The sequence below is a fragment of the Vipera ursinii genome (assembly GCF_947247035.1).
Source record: "Vipera ursinii genome assembly, chromosome: 1".
NCBI lineage: Eukaryota > Metazoa > Chordata > Lepidosauria > Squamata > Viperidae > Vipera > Vipera ursinii.
Window position 1 is genome coordinate 350,734,774 of NC_139512.1, and position 16,993 is coordinate 350,751,766.

The following is a 16,993-nucleotide window of genomic DNA, read 5'->3' on the forward strand; positions in this document are numbered from 1 at the left end:
CGGAGTTCCGGCACCTTTTTTGGATGGAACCTTGTAGGGTAAGCAAGGCAGGTTGTATAACATGTGTGAGTTCCGGCACCTTTTTGTTTTACAAAAAAAGTACTGAAAGGGACATTTTCGAAAGACCGTTTTTTGTGTTTTTGTGACACTGAGCATGCAAGCAAACATGTGTCTTGGTGACTCAGCAAACATCTAACTTTGATCCAGGACTCTGAGTACAAGTAGTTCTTGACTTATGACCACAGTTGCTAAGTGAGATAGTTGTTAAGTGAGTGTTGCACCATTTTATGATCTTTCTTGCCGCAGTTAAGTTAGTAACACGGTCGTTAAGTGAATCTGACTTTGCTTGGCAGAACGTGGCAAAAGGAGATCATGTGACTCCGGGACACTGCAACCATCATAAATGTTGCCAAGCACCTCAGTTTTGATCACGTGATCACGGGGATGCTGCAATGGTCATAAGTGTAAAAAATGGTTATAAGTCACTTTTTTTCCAGTTTTGCTGTAGCTTCAAACAGTCACTAAGCGAACTGTTGCAAGTCGAGGACTACTGCAAATGAACTGTTGTAAGTTGGGGACTGACTACTTATATGCAAGAAAGGCAACCATTGTGTTTTTTTAAAAAGGACACAGTCTAACCTGGGCCACAGGAGGTGTTGACCCTGGTTTTGTGCTCAGATGGGGACCTGGCCTGTCATTTCTTCCCATCTCCTCTCCGAGCCCACACATGGCTGAGTGAAGAGCAGACATACTAATATGTGGCAACAACAGCAACACAAGAATGTTGTGCCTCTATCGATGACTAATACATCCATTGTGACAGGAGATTTTGTTTGCTCATTTTGGGGAGAGGGAGTGGGAGGTGACAAACGATGCCAGAGCATTAATTGAGTTAATTCTTATATGGCAAGACAGATACTGGGAGTAAATAGTTGCTGCCTCTCATTTAGCTAAGAACAATGCTTAGAAAGTTTGGGAGCTAGATAGATATAGATAGATAGATAGATAGATAGATAGATAGATAGATAGATAGATAGATAGATAGATAGATAGACTGTTGATGATGGATGGATGGATGGATGGATGGATGGATGGATGGATGGATAGATAATATATACTTTTGATAGATGACAGTTTTATAAATATTGTGTTCTTTTTCATTGATTTTTATTGCTCTATTAGCTTACTTCTGTTCACATTCTTTTCATTTTTTCCTTTTTATTGTTACAGGCTGCCTAGAGTAGCCCCAGGGTGAGATAAGAAGCAAATAAATTTGAAAGAGAGAGAAAGAGAGAGAGATGGATAGATGATGCTGTTGATTGATAGAAGTTAAATTAGATAGATGGATAAATGGACTGTTAATAGATACTTTCAATGGATGGATGGATGGATGGGTGGACGGACGGATGTACAAAGATATTTAGGTAGTATTTTGCTTCAGAAAGCTTCAGTGAAGTCAAAAAACAAATGATGCCCAGTATTACCTGAGCACATGGAAGTTTATGCTTTTAATAAAATGTATTATTCAGAAAAGGGGCTACCTATCAGACACCCTTGATTTCTTTGCCACTCCTCCTAGAGCAGGGGTAGGCAACCTTGGGTCTTTTATGACTCATGGACTTCAACTCCCAGAATTCTTGAGCCAGCCACGCTGAGGGGAAAGGGAGAGGTTTCGAAGCTGAGCCATGTTGGCTCAGGAATTCTGGGAGTTGAAGTCCACGAGTCATAAAAGAGCCAAGGTTGCCTACCCCTGTCCTAGAGTGTCAGTCAAGTGATGAATCACAGAAATTGTGACATTAATGGAGAAAGTAGGACTAAATTTTGGGGGTGATTAGAGAGAGAGAGAGAGAGAGAGAGAGAGAGAGAGAAACGGAAGTGTGAAATTACAGCCTTAAACTTTTCCTTTTGGCTCTTGATCCACGTGGCTCCCCACAGCAAAAGGGAAAAATAGAAAAGGTGGGGATGCTTCAGGGATGCTGAAAGTGATGGTTGGGGGTCACAGGAGGCCTCCGGATACAGCTTGCCTACCTGTGCTCTAGTCCAGGGGTCCCCAATCCCCGGTCCATGGACCAGTACTGGGGCCGTGGCGTGCCAGCAACTGGTCTGCATAAACAAGCAAAGCCCCATCCACGAGATGCAGGCAGCACACAAAACCACACCCCTTCCAGTCCACGAAAAAACCTCTCTCCATAGAACCGGTCCCTGGTGCCCAAAAAGTTGTGGACCTCTGCACTAGTCCCCTTCCTCAGAGATGGAGGCATGTTTGCCTCTTTGCCTTCATTTTAAGGCAGACATGTCAAACACAAGGCCCGGGGGCCAGATCCAGCCCGCGAAGTGGTTTCATGCGGCCCGCGAAGCCATCCTGGAAACAGTGAGGGAACGGCCCCCACTGCCTTGGCCCTGGCCCAGAGACCCTCCTTCTGCCAGAGACCCTCAGATCTGTCCCACTCCTGCCCAGGCCCCCATAGGCACCCTTGATGTGAATGATGTAGAACTGGCCACACCCACCCAGTAGGCCATACGCACTCTAGCCACGTCCACCCAGTAGGCCACACCCACCCTGGCCACACCCACCCGGCCCCTTGAGGGCAACCACAATGCTGATGCGGCCCTCCATGAAATTGAGTTTGACACCCCTGTTTTAAGGCATTTCAATAAAAGCTGCAAATATAAAATTCTGTTGTTGGTTTTTATTATTGATGTATGTGTGGTATTTGGGTTTCCTTTCCTTTCCTTTCCTTTCCTTTCCTTTCCTTTCCTTTCCTTTCCTTTCCTTTCCTTTCCTTTCCTTTCCTTTCCTTTCCTTTCCTTTCCTTTCCTTTCCTTTCCTTCTTCCCTTCCCTTCCCCCTTTCCTTTCCTTTCCTTTCCTTTCCTTTCCTTTCCTTTCCTTTCCTTTCCTTTCCTTTCCTTTCCTTTCCTTTCCTTTCCTTTCCTTTCCTTTCCTTTCCTGTCTTTCTTCCCTTTTATTTCTCCTTCATTTCTTTTTGCCTCCCTTCCTGCCTTCCTCACTCCAACAGTTCCCCTCCTATGTTCTTCCTTCCTTCCTTCCTTCCTTCCTTCCTCCCTCCCTTCCTTCCTCCCCCCCTCCCTCCCTCCCTCCCTCCCTGGTTTATATTATTTTATTTTTATTCTTTCATGCTGTACTCAGCACAGAGCCATGATGGAGCTGGGTGGCCCATCAACTTGTTAGACAAAAATTAATTAAATATTTAATTAAATTTAAATTTAATTATTTAATTAAATATTTAGTTTAATAAAAATTAACTGATATTCATTTTAATTAGAGACATAAATCTAAAGCCATTTATCCATGTAGTGCTATGTTTAATGATACAAAATTTAATACCCAAATTACTTTGTAATAGGACTTGCACACTGCACAAACTCTAACCAATATCAAATGAATTTTTGCTTTGCTTTGTCTTTTAGTGCCCTGAGTTTGTAGATTATAAATTTGTCCTTCATGGTGGATTCCATCACTGATAGATTATGCACCATCAAGTTGGTATTGACTCTTAGCAGTTTTTAACAGAGCTAGATCTTAGATCTAGTATTATTCATAGGAATAGTAAGATTCTAGATCTTTGTAGATTTTAGTAGATGTAATAGAATTAGATTTAGTAGATTAGCAGATTTAGTAGATCTAGACATACATAGATTTTGTCCATGAACTTCCATTATACAGGTAATCTCCTACAACTGGGACCATAATTTCTGTTGTACGTTTATTTTGCATGCAATCAGTTGGATCTGATTTTACAACAGTTGATATCATGATGGTTAGACAAATAATATGGTTGTTAAGCAAATCCAGCTTCCTAAATGGATGCTTTTTTTTCTGGAAACCAGGTTGTAAATTGCAATCATGTGACCACAGGCTGCTGCAAGCAGTCATAAAATGTGAGCTGGCTTGCATTTGTCTGGCTTGCAATCCCATGATTGTGGGGGTGGTGCAAGAGTTTTAAGTGCAAGTACAGGTTGTAAGTAATTTTATTCCAAGGCCCTCATAATTTATTACCCAGAGCACCTGCAGGCAGGACAAGAAACAGTGGGTGGAAGCTGGAACCAAAGTGGAATTTCCTGACAGCAAGGACATGGAATCAGTGAAACAGCTTGCCTTCTGAAGGTGTGGGTGCTCCGTCACTGAAGATTGGACCACAATTTGCCTGGTCTTCTGCCCTGAGCAGGGGTTAGATTAGAGGACTTCCAAGGTCCCTTCCAACCATATTTATTCATTTGTATTCTGCCTTTATTTTTATGCATTTATGTATTTATTTATTTACAAATAACTCAAAGGGGAACATATCCAACGGACCTTCTTCCTCTTATTTTCCCCACAACAACCCTATGAGGTGGGTTGGGCTGAGAGGGACTGGCCCAAAGTCACCCAACTAGCTTTTATCGCTAAGAATAACAGAATAACTAAGTTTGAAGGGAGCTTGGAGGTCTTGTAGTCCAACCCCCTACTCAGGCAGGAAACTCTATACCAGGGGTAGGCAACCTCGGCTCTTTTATGACTCATGGACTTCAACTCCCAGAGTGCTGACTCAGGAATTCTGGGAGTTGAAGTCCATGAGTCATAAAAGAGCCGAGGTTGCCTACCCCTGCCCTATATCAATCCATACAAATGGCTGTCCAGTTTCTTCTTAAAACCTCTAGCGATGGAGCACCCACAACTTCTGGAGGCAAGTCTTTCCACTGATTAATTGTTCTGACTGTCAGGAAATTCTTCCTTAGTTCTCTCTTTGATTATTTCCCTTTCACTGCTTCTTGTCCTCCCTTCAGGTGCTTTGGTGAATAGGTTGATCCCCTCTTCTCTGTAGCAGCCCTTCAGATATTGGAAAATGGCTATCATGTCACCCCTAGTCCTTCTTTTCACTAGAATAGACATACCCAACTCCAGCAACCGTTCTTTATATGTTTTTGGCCTCCAGTCCCATAATCATCTTTGTTGCTCTTCTCTGCTCTCTTTCCAAGGTGCTAAAGTAGAACTAGAACTCACCGTCTCCTGGTGATTGGCCCAGGATTACCTGGCAGGCTTTCAGGGCTGGAGCAGGACTAGAACTCAGAGTCTCCTGGTTCCTAGCCTGGTGCCTTAACCACTACTAGATCAAAGTGTCTGTCTCTGATTCTATGACTCTGTAGTCATTTTCAAATAAATGTACACACACACACACACACACACACACACACACACACACACACACACACACACACATATACTTTTCATGGATGGAAGAATAGAAGAAGCAACTTTAATTCCCCTTCCATGTCTCTAATCCCCTCCTCCTAGTTTTCCAGTTGTCTGACATGCTTCAGTGTCCTGTTCCTTCTACATCTCTCCTTGACTAAACACTAATTAGAACTCTTTCCTTCCTTTTAGTGAAGACCCTTGGCGAGCTGCAAAGATGATCAAGGGTTACATGCAACAACACAACATCCCCCAAAGGGAGGTGGTGGATGTCACTGGACTGAATCAGTCGCACCTTTCCCAGCATCTCAACAAGGGGACGCCGATGAAAACGCAGAAGCGGGCAGCCCTCTATACGTGGTATGTCCGGAAACAGAGAGAGATCCTCCGGCGTAAGTAGCACTACGGTTTGACAGGTTGGGATGGATGTTGTACAGATAGTTCTTGACTTACGACCACAATTGAGCCCCAAATATCTGTTGTTAAGCGAGACATGTGTTAAGCGGGTTTTGCCCCATTTTACGACTTTTCTTGCCACAGTTGTTAAATGAACCACTGCAGTTGCTAAGTTAGTAACCTGGTCATTAAGTGAATCTGGCTTCCCATTGACGTTGCTGGTCAGAAGGTTGCAAAAGTTGATCACATGATCCCAGGACACCGTGACCATCTTAAATACATTCCAGTTGCTAAAAGTCCAAACTTTGATCATGGGGATGCTGCAACGGTCGTTAAGTGTGAAAAATGGTCATATGTCACATTTTCCAGGGCTGTTGTAACTCTGAATGGTCACTAAATGAACTGTCGTAAGTGGAGGACTACCTCTACGTATTTGTGGGCACAGATCCCCTGTCAGTCTCTTCCGATGGATGTCCTCAAAAATTGAACTCTGAAGTTGCTTTTACATGGAGTCCCCGACTTACGACCGCCCAAAATTTCTGTTGCAAAGCAACACAGTTGTTAAGTGAGCCTAGCCCCGTTCTATGGCTTTTGTCGCCACAGTTGTTAAGAGGATCACTGCAGTTGTTAAGTCAATAACATGGTTTTGGGATGAATCTGGCTTCCCCATTGCATTTTTTTGTCAGAGGTTTGCAGAAGGGGATCACATGACTCTGGGGTGCTGCCACCGTCATAAATATGAGCCAGTTGCCAAGCGTCTGAATTTTGATCACATGGCCCTGGGAATGCTGCAATGGTCATAAGTGTGAAAAATAGCTATAAGTGACGTTTTTTCAGTGCCGTTGTAACTTCCAAGTTACATTTAAATGAACTGTCATAAATCGAGGATTACCTGTACATCAAACTGACCCTCAATTCTTTGTAACTTAGAGATGGTTTAACTTTGGAAGCTGTCATTTGCTCCCTATCCTTTTTCCTATTTCTTTTCCTACCTTGCAGAATAGTAGAAAGGAGATTTCCTTCTTAGAAATTTGTCTCCAAATTATGGATAAAGCCGAATGGGCTATTGTGTCAAATGCAATGCAGTTGGCTCTCCTTGGGGGGAACAATGTGGTCAGGACAAAGTGATCCAGTGAGCTGGCCACAGTCTTGCACATCCCAAGATAAACTTGTTGACTTTTTTTTATGGTGTAGGATTTAAGCGGAGTGTGAGATACCACAAGGTGTTGCATACTCTAATTATCACTGCTTTGATGGATGAGTTTGAGGTAGGGTTGCACGTATCAGCTCTCCGCCTCCCAGCCAGTTCCCCCCCTCCCTTTTGTAAACCAGCTTCTTGGTTTTTATCAGCAGCAGAAAAGGTGAATTTAGAAATGTCAGCTTTCCCCCACAAGTGCAATTTTCTTTTCCCAAAGAAGCTTTTCTGTTGAATCTCTGGGGTATTCTTAGGTCAGTTGGAGAGGGGAGGGGAGGGGAAAGGAAGGGAGAAGAGGCCAGGCAGAGAGAAAGAAGAGATTGGAAGCAGAGAGAAGGAAGGAAGGAAGGAAGGAAGGAAGGAAGGAAGGAAGGAAGGAAGGAAGGAAGGAAGGAAGGAAGGAAGGAAGAAAAGGAAGGAAGGAAGGAAGGAAGGAAAATACAAAGAGGAAAGGGAGGGAAAGGAAGGGAGGGAGGGGTAAGGAAGGAGAAAAAGGAAGAGGAAGGGAACAGTAGGGAAGGAAGGAAGGAAGGAAGGAAGGAAGGAAGGAAGGAAGGAGAGTACAAGGAGGAAAGGGAGGGAGGGGAGGGAAGGGAGGGGGAAGGAAGGAGAATAAGGAAGGGAGGGAAGGGAAGAGAAGGGAAGGGAGAGAAGTCACTTATCAGAGCCACTGTAACTTTGAACAGTCACTAAATTAATTGTGATAAGTCGAGGACTGCCGATAAAAGGTTGGTTTCCGGGCAAAAGGATCCTAAATCACGGTCACATGACTGAAACTCTGCAAACAATGCTAAATGCAGTCTGGTTGATGAGTGCCTCAAATGTGATCGCATGACGTGTGTGTGTGTGTGTGTGTGTGTGTGTGTGTGTGTGTGTGTGTGTGAGAGAGAGAGAGAGAGAGAGAGAGAGAGAGAGAGAGAGAGAGAGAGAGAGAGAGAGAGAGAGAGAGAGAGAGAGAGAGAGAGAGAGAGAGAGAGAGTGAGTTCTGGGCAGCTACTGTTGTAACTTCAAATACTGTAGCCACTAAGCAAACAATTGTAAGTCAAGGATTACCTGTAATCATTTTCTTAGATTCAGCTGATACTTTTCTCTCCCATTTGAAGTGTGTGTGTGTGTGTGTGTCTGTCTGTCTGTCTGTCTGTCTTTGACTCAGTGTTGACTCCTGGCAAGTGCCTGGTGAAATTTTATTAGTTTTATTAAATTTTTATACCACCCTTCTCCCGAAGGACTCAGGGCGGTGTACAGGGCAATAAATATCAGAATATAAATACAAAAGTTAAAAGAATTAAATAATCATGCCCAATATAATACAATGATTAAAACTATGTTAAAATTAGATCCAACCCCAAACCCATCAAACCAGGCCAGATTGTTCAAATAAATAAGTTTTTAAAATCCCTGCAGTTTACTTGGCAAGAATTCAGAAGTGATGTACCCTTGTATCCTTCCTTGGGCTGAGGGAGACTGACTGGCCTAAGGCTGCCCAGATGGCTTCCTGCCAAAGGCAGAACTAGAACTCACCGTGTCCTGGTTTCTAGCCTGGTGCCTTCACCACTAGACCAAAATGGCTCTAGGTCAGGGGTGCCTGGCTGAGGAATTCTGGGAGTTGAAGTCCACAAGTCATAAAAGGGCCATGTTTGAAGACCCCTGCTCTAAGTTATGATTAGAGACAGTCATATGGGTGTTTCTCACTCTCTATACAGGAGCTTGCTTTTTTACCAAATCTGACATTCTGTATTATTCATTCAGAGTATCACTGAAGGCAGCTTATTAGTCTGTGTTATGTGGTTTTTATTGGTTTGTTGTGTTGTGGATTTCCCTTTCTCTCTAACACTGGAGAATATCGCAGATTTTTTGATCACTGTTTTCCTTTCTAATATGTTAGTCTTAAGAGTTTTTAACTGTAAAACAGTTCCAGTGGTCCTTGACTTACAACCATTCATTTAGTGACTATTCAAAGTTATAACAACTCTGAAAAAGCAACTTACAACTCGTCCTCCCACACTGGCAATTGTCACAGCATCCCCATGGACGGTCATGTGATCAAAATTTGGACTGACAGGCCAAAGTCATCCAGCTCACTTACAAGCCTAAACTGGGACTAGAATTTTCAATCTCCTGGTGATTGGCCCAAAGTCATCCAGCTGGCTTTCGTGGCTACGGCAGGACTTGAACTCACAGTCCCCTGCTTTCTAGCCTGGTGCCTTAACCACTAGACCAAACCTGCTGTCACTAAAGTAACCAAAGAGAGAAGCAACCTAGAACTAAGGAGAAATTTCCTGAAAGAACAATTAATCAGTGGAACAACCTGCCTCCAGAAGCTGTGAATGCTCCAACACTGGAAGTTTGTAAGAAGAGATTGGACAGTCATTTGTCTGAAATTCCTGCCTGAGCAGGGGGTTGGACTAGATGACCTCCAAGGTCCCTTCCAACTTCTTCTTCTTCTTCTTCTTCTTCTTCTTCTTCTTCTTCTTCTTCTTCTTCTTCTTCTTCTTCTTCTTCTTCTTCTTCTTCTTCTTCTTCTTCTTCTTCTTCTTCTTATTATTATTATTATTATTATTATTATTATTATTATTATTATTATTATTAAATGGTATAGGGTCTCCTGCCTGAGCAGGGGGTTGTACTAGATGATCTCCAAGGTCCCTTCCAACTTTTTATTATTATTATTATTATTATTATTATTATTATTATTATTATTATTATTATTATTATTATTATTATTCCAAACGGGATCTAGTTACAATGGCACTGGAAAACGTGACTTATGTCCAGCCCTCATACTTACGACCATTGCAGCATCCCTGGAGTCACATGATCAAAATTTCTGTGCTTGCCAACAGGCATGTACTTATGACAGTTGCACTGTTTTGGGGTCATGTGATTGCCATTTGCAACCTTCCCAGCCAAATTCTGACAAGTAAAAATCAATGGAGGAAGCCAGATTCACTTAACAACCACATGGATTCAGACTCCCCTACTTGAATTTGGCATGCTGGAATAAGTATTTCAACACTAAACGAATGGTTGTAAATCAAAGACTCCCTTTATTGACTTTTTCGAGACTCCAGTGGCTATTTCCGCTCGCTTCCTGGTTGACATTTGTTTGCACTGAGAGAAAGTCATCCCCCTATTGAGGCAATTGCCAACGTCTCTCATCATGGCAACAAAATCTAAACAACTTCTAGATGAAAAACCAAAGAGAGGTAGAAACCTCTAATGCTTGGCTCCCATCTCATGACGGTCCAGATTTTTGCACCCCAGATAGTGCAACCTTAAAAAACAGGCATGGAAAAGACAGGCTAGAGTAGAGGTTGCCAACCTTTTAGGCACCAGGGACCGGTTACACAGAGAGAGGTTTTTCCGCGGACAGGAGGGGGTATGGTTTTGTGTGCTGCCTGCATCTCGTGGATGGGGTTTTGCTTGTTTGCGTGGCCCAGTTGCTGGTATGCTGCGGCCTAGTACCAGTCCAAAGACCGGGGGTTGGGGATCCCTGGCCTAGAGCAGCAGTCCCAACCTTTGCAGCTTGGCTCCCCACTGGGGGGGGGAGCTGAGAGGGGAACTGGGCCATGTGAGCGATGGGCTGGCACACTGTGTGTGCATGTGCACATGAGCCAGCCCGGCGCTCATGCAAATCGAGCTGTGTGAGCGCCCGTGTGCAACGGCCCACCTCTTCCGTGGCCCAGTTCCCAATAGGCCACAGGTTGGGGAACCCTGGCCTAGCGGATGGTTGAACCCAGGGGTCTTCAAACTTGGCCCTTTTATGACTTGTGGACTTCAACTCCCAGAATTCCTCAGCCAAGCACACTGGCTGAGGACTTCTGGGAGTTGAAGTCCACAAGTCATTAAAGGGCCAAGTTTGAAGGCCTCTGACTGAACCCAACCATACAGGCAAAGAAACCTGGTTCTCTTGCCCCGAGACATTCCTTAAAGTCAACTGACTCTCTTCCTACAGGTGTGTGTGTTGCACAGCCCGACCAACAGGCCCAATGAAAAATCTACTCCTTTCTCTTTCAGAATTCAACCAGACAGTCCAGGGTTCTGGAAATATGACAGAAAAAGGCAGTCAAGATCAGCTGCTGTTTCTCTTTCCAGAATTTAACCAGCAAAACCAGGGTGTGGGCCAGATAGACGACTCTTGTGCTGAAACACCCAGCAAGAAGATGAGACGCAATCGCTTTAAGTGGGGTCCTGCTTCCCAGCAGATCTTGTACCAGGCCTACGACCGGCAAAAGAACCCCAGCAAGGAAGAGAGGGAAGCTTTGGTAGAGGAATGCAACAGGTAAAAAACTCTGGACAAAAGATTTTTTTTCCTTCTGCCGCTCCAGCTTGTTGGCAGAGAATGCAGCTTTTGTTGTTCTAAACCAAAATCTCTATTGTGTGAAGGGTCTAGCGTGTTCTGGGTCAAAGGAAAAAAACCCTGCTATCCTCACCATCTAACTAAGCAAACAATATTCTCTCTCTCTCTCTCTCTCTCTCTCTCTCTCTCTCTCTCTCTCTCTCTCTCTCTCACACACACACACACACACACACACACACACACTTTGTCTCTCTCCCTCTGTGTCTTTCTCTATCTTTCTCTGTCCCTCTCTCTCTCTCTCTCTCTCTCTCTGTGTCTCTCTCTGTCTTTCTCTATCTTTCTCTGTCCTCCCCTCTCTCTCTGTCTTTCTCTCTCTCTCTCTCTCTCTCTGTCTCTCTCTTTCTCTCTCTCTCTTTCTCTCTCTCTCTGTGTGTAAGAGGCCAGCACAATTTGAGTCTGCACTTGCCATTAAAGGAAGCATAACACTACCACGCACGAGCAATCAGTTGTTCACTTGCAAATAGCTGAAGTAAACAACTCTATTGGCTTCTACCTATGTTACAAGAATCTCCCCAGACTGCTTGCCTTCCCCTGGGAATGACCAGATAGGCTTTGTGGTTCTTGGGGGAGGTCACGTTTATACCACTTGCAGCTGTGCAAGGACTCTAAGCTAGGCCCTCACTTGACTCCTCCTTCCAGCCTAGCTGACAGTTTCCCAACATCCATGGAAGTTTAACAAGATTCAAGAGAATAATTGCTTCACTGAATTTGTTCAATATGGTGGTCACAATTTGTGCAAGCTTTGAGTACAGTTAATCCTTGACATGATAAGACCATTTGAAGTCGCACTGGATCTACCTTAGGGCTACCTAGGGCCTAGTTCCAAAGTTCAGACATTTGGGTTCCTTCCAGAGTCAGGTGACTGAATTTTGGGCACATGGCAAAACAGCCAGATTTATGATTGTTTGCACCATCCCACAATCACATGAGTGCATTTTACGAGTTTTGCCAAAACCTACCTCTTACTCATAGTTGTCCCAAAGGTGCTTTTTCAGGAGGCAACTGGACTTTCTTTTTTCCCTCTTTTTTCTCTTGTCATCCAAGAAGCTTCTGACTGGATGGTGGGAAAGTCAGAGCTGAAGAAGCTTCTTGGATGAAAAGTGAAACATCTTCAAAGAAAAACAAGAAAGTCCAGTTGCCTCCTGAAAAAGCACCTTTGGGACAACCATGACCTGCATGACTGAGAATCTCCATACACACTACTCATAGTTGTTAAGTGTGAGGACTGTGTGTGTGTGTGTGTGTGTGTGTGTGTGTGTGTATCGCCTAGGAGATTATTCCACATCTTAGAGCAACTGATTTAAAGGTCCTGCTTTAAAAGAAGCAGCTAATGTACCATAAAGTAAGTGCAAGGACTGATTAAATCAGACATGTCAAACACAAGGCCCGGGGGCCGGATTCGGCCGGCGAAGTGGTTTTATGTGGCCCACAAAACCATCCTGGAAACAGTGAGGGAATGGCCCCCACTGCCTTGGCCCTGGCCCAGAGACCCTCCTTCTGCCAGAGACCCTCAGATCTGTCCCACTCCTTCCCAGGCCCCCATAGGCACCCTTGATGCGAACAATGTAGAGCTGGCCACGCCCACCCAGTAGGCCATATGCACTCTAGCCACGCCCACCCAGTAGGCCACGCCCACCCAGGCCACACCCACCCGGCCCCTTGAGGGCAACCACAATGCTGATGCGGCCCTCAATGAAATTGAGTTTGACATCCCTGTATTAAATGAATTTGACCAGCTTTGATTAAGATTGAGGCCACATGCCTTTAGTAAGGGAAGGGGTTTTTTTGGGGGGGGCATTTGTAGGGGGAGTCAAAAAATGTCAAGATGGTAATCACAATCACGTAGCTGACCCCTCTCGCCTTTAATATGTGTCACCACCACGCAGATAAAAAAAAACGTGAGCCTCAACTACTTGTCAAAACCGTCATCTTAACATTTTTTTTTAATCATTCCTTGCAAGTTCTAATTCACGTATGATTTGGCTGCCATCTATTTGAGATTCCATTCGAGTTTTCTGGATGTTATTTTTAAGTTCATTTTTAAAAAATAAATTCCTGCTCTGCTTTGCTTGATCAAACAATCCTGATAAAAGGATCCCAAAACGGTCCAAACTTAGTACATAGACTTATATACCGCTTCACAGTGCTTTACAGCCCCTGTAAATGGTTTACAGAGTCAGCCTATTGCTCCCCAACAATCTGGGTCCTCATTTTACCGACCTTGGAAGGATGGAAGGCTGAGTCAACCTTGAGCTGGTCAGGATCGAACTCCTGGCTGTGGGCAGGGGTTTAGAATTTAATCTTCTCAGAGATAGAGGTACTCCTCAACGTATGACCACAACTGAGCCAACAATTTATGTTGTTAAGTGAGAAATTTGTTAAGTGAATTTTGCCCCATTTTACAACTTTCCTCGCCACATTTGTTAAGTGAATTACTGCAGTTCTTAAATTAGTTACGAGGTTATTAAGTGAATCTGGTTTTCCCATTGACTTTGCTTGTCAGAAGGTCGCAAAAGGGGATCACATGACCCCGGGACACTGCAAGCATCATAAATATGAGACTGTTGCCAAGTATCTGAATTTTGATTATGTGACCATGGGGATGCTGCAACGGTCATAAGTGTGAAGAAATGTCCTAAGTCACTTCTTTCAGTGCCATTGTAACTTTGAGCGGTCATTAAATGGACTGTTGTAAGTCATTAAATGAGCTGTTGTAAATAAGTACCGGTATCCCACTACCTTAGAAAGGATGGATCTTAAATACCCACAACGCAGGACAGAATCAACAGCAAGAAAAGCAGCCTGTAAATTAAACTTCACACTTATGCTTAAACTTCCTCTTATGCCTGAGAGGAATGCAGCAGGTAGAGACAAAAAAATCTGTTTTCTGGAATTTATTGCAATCTTGGTCTTTTTGTGACTTTCTCCACTGATTTAAACCCAAAAGAAATTCAGAAATGTTTCTAGTCAAATGTCAGAATGTGAAAGTCACAGTCAAACTGATTTCTCCAGCTAAATTCATCTGATACTTGCAACATTGATTTGCAACATTAAATAATTAGCATACTTTAATTGGCTTAATGCCTGTGGTCCTTAGCGTCAAATGAGGCTAGGTTTGCACAAAATGTAGCTTAAAATGGGATTTGGGTGATTTTCAGCTGAGTGTATTGTGGGAATCTGGCCATTGTTGGAGCCTGTTGTTAAACCCTAATGTGGGCATCATCTCTTAGATAAGGGGTCTTCAAACGTGGCCCTTTTATGACTTGTGGACTTCAACTCCCAGAATTCCTCAGCAACAAAATTTCATTTTAATGTATGCTGATTAGTGTATATTTAAAGTGACAATAAAGATTTCTATTCTATTCTATTCTATTCTATTCTATTCTATTCTATTCTATTCTAGTCTAGTCTAGTCTAGTCTAGTCTAGTCTAGTCTAGTCTAGTCTAGTCTAGTCTACCCTACCCTACCCTACCCTACCCTACCCTACCCTACCCTACCCTACCCTACCCTATCCTATCCTATCCTATCCTATCCTATCCTATCCTATCCTATCCTATCCTATCCTATCCTATCCTATTCTTATTAATATTGAGCTAGTTAGACCAATTTTTAACCTGGTTATGTTCTTAGCAAGTTCTTCTCCTGTGTTAGTCCAACATAGGGGTCCAACCAAGCTTTCTCTAGGAATTTGCTTAATTCTCTCCTCTAGGGCAGAATGCCTCCAGCGTGGTGTGTCACCCTCTAAAGCACACGGCTTGGGTTCAAATCTGGTCACAGAAGTCCGCGTCTACAACTGGTTTGCAAACCGGAGGAAAGAAGAAGCTTTTCGGCAAAAGCTTGCAATGGATGCCTACAGTACAGGTCAGCCTCACACCATGAACCTCTTGCTGTCCCATGGGTCACCGCACCATGCTCAACCCAGCTCTTCTCCGCCCAGCAAAATGCCAGGTAAGTCAGAGTTAGTATCTCCTGTTTGCAAAAGAGGTCAGACGTGATTACACATTTTACAAGGGGCAGATGCTAGAACACATTGCAGGCAGTCCTCGACATACAGCAGTTCATTTTGTGACCGTTCACAGTTACAACGGCACTGGAAAAAGTGACATGACTGTTTTTCGTACTTACGACTGTTGTAGCATCCCCATGGCCACGTGATCAAAATTCGGATGCCTGGCAACTGTCTCACATTTATGACGGCTGCCGTGTTCCAGGGTGATGGGATCCCCTTTTGTGACCTGACAAGCAAAGTCAATGGGGGGGAAGCCAGATTCACTCAAGAACCATGTTCCTAACTTAACAACTGTGGCAAGAAAGGTCATAAAATGGGGGGGGGGGAATCATTTAACAACTACCTGTACAGGTAGTCCTCAGCTTACAACCAAAATGAAGCTAAGTAAGACTGTTGTTAAGTGAATTTTGCCTCATTTTACAACCTTTCTTGCCACAGTTGTTAAGCGAATCATGGCAGTTGTTAAGATAGTATTATTTTATTTTTATTTTATTTTATTACATTTGTATACCGCCCTTTCCCTGAGGACTCAGGGCGGTTTACAGGGAATTAAAAATCAAAACATACAAAAGTTAAAAACCAGTTAAAAAATATTAAATTCACCCTGTACACTTAAAAACCCCAGTTAAAATTTTCTCCTCAGCCTGGGCCCGAGAGCTCGAAGAGCCAGGTCTTCAGGCCCCGGCGGAATGATCGGAGGTCGGGGGCAGTCCTCAGCTCCACCGGCAGCTGGTTCCACAGGGCAGGCGCTCCCACTGAGAAGGCCCTATCCCTGGGTGTCACCCGCCGGCAATCTCTCACCGGCGGAACCCTGAGCAGACCCTCCCTGTGGGAGCGCACTGGGCGAAGGGCGTTTGATGCCGGCAGCAGGTGTTCCCTCAAATATCCCGGACCCAGGCCATGTAGGGCTTTATAGGTGATAACCAGCACCTTGAATTTCACCCGGAGGGCAACCGGAAGCCAATGGAGCTCGCGGAGTAGAGGTGTTACATGGGAGTATCGGGAAACCCCCATTACAACTCGCGCGGCCGCATTCTGCACCAGTTGAAGCCTCCGAGTGGTCTTCAAGGGCAGCCCCATGTAGAGAGTATCACAATTGTTAAGTGAATCTGGCTTCTCCATTGACTTTGATTGTCAGAAGGTCACAAAAGGGGATCACATGACCTTAGGACACAGCAACGATCATAGGTATGAGCCAGTTGCCAAGCATCCGAATTCTGATCAGGTGACCATGGGGATGCTGCAGCGGTCACAAGTGTAAAAACTGGTCATACATCACTTTTTTCAGTGCTGTTGTAACTTTGAACAGTCACTAAATGAACTGTTGCAAGTTGAGAACTGCCTCTATTATGTGGAGAACCTCTGTTCTAGCATCTAGTTCGGGGGTAGGCAACCTTGGCTCTTTTATGACTCGTGGACTTCAACTCCCAGAATTCCTGAGCCAGCCATGCTGAGGAGAAAGGGAGAGGTTTCCATGCTGAGCCATGCTGGCTCAGGAATTCTGGGAGTTGAAGTCCACGAGTCATAAAAGAGCCAAGGTTGCCTACCCATGATTTCTAGTTCATTCTCTCTCTACTGAGGTGTTCACCAGCTCGGAAGCTTTCTTCTCCTCTTTAGTTTTTCCCCCTTAAAGATATCGTTGTTTTTCTTGGAAATTGTATCCCCAACCAACTTCTGACGTTTCCCTTCTTTTTCGGTGATTGTTGAAGAAAGAGATTTTGACATAATGGTAAACAGTTGAATGAAGAGTCAACACAGGCTGTATAAAAACAGCCAGCTACAAAAATAGCCAACAGCATGTTAGGGAGAAGAGATATGGCATTTGTTGTATGACCACATC

General features: G+C 44.1%; 1 protein-coding gene across 2 annotated transcripts in view; it reads left to right on the top strand.

The window, feature by feature from the left end:
* Positions 1 to 16,993, top strand: part of HNF1B (HNF1 homeobox B) — a gene marked incomplete at both ends in the record, with an annotated part of 97,326 nt that overhangs the window by 31,862 nt on the left and 48,471 nt on the right. Inside the window, 3 exons of one of the 2 annotated variants that reach the window (XM_083379760.1) lie at positions 5,385 to 5,584; positions 10,801 to 11,065; positions 14,854 to 15,092. In XM_083379760.1, coding sequence (XP_083235886.1) covers positions 5,385 to 5,584; positions 10,801 to 11,065; positions 14,854 to 15,092 — 704 coding nt within the window. The remainder of the gene's footprint in view (positions 1 to 5,384; positions 5,585 to 10,800; positions 11,066 to 14,853; positions 15,093 to 16,993) is intronic. The other variant, XM_083379761.1, reaches the window with a different exon arrangement.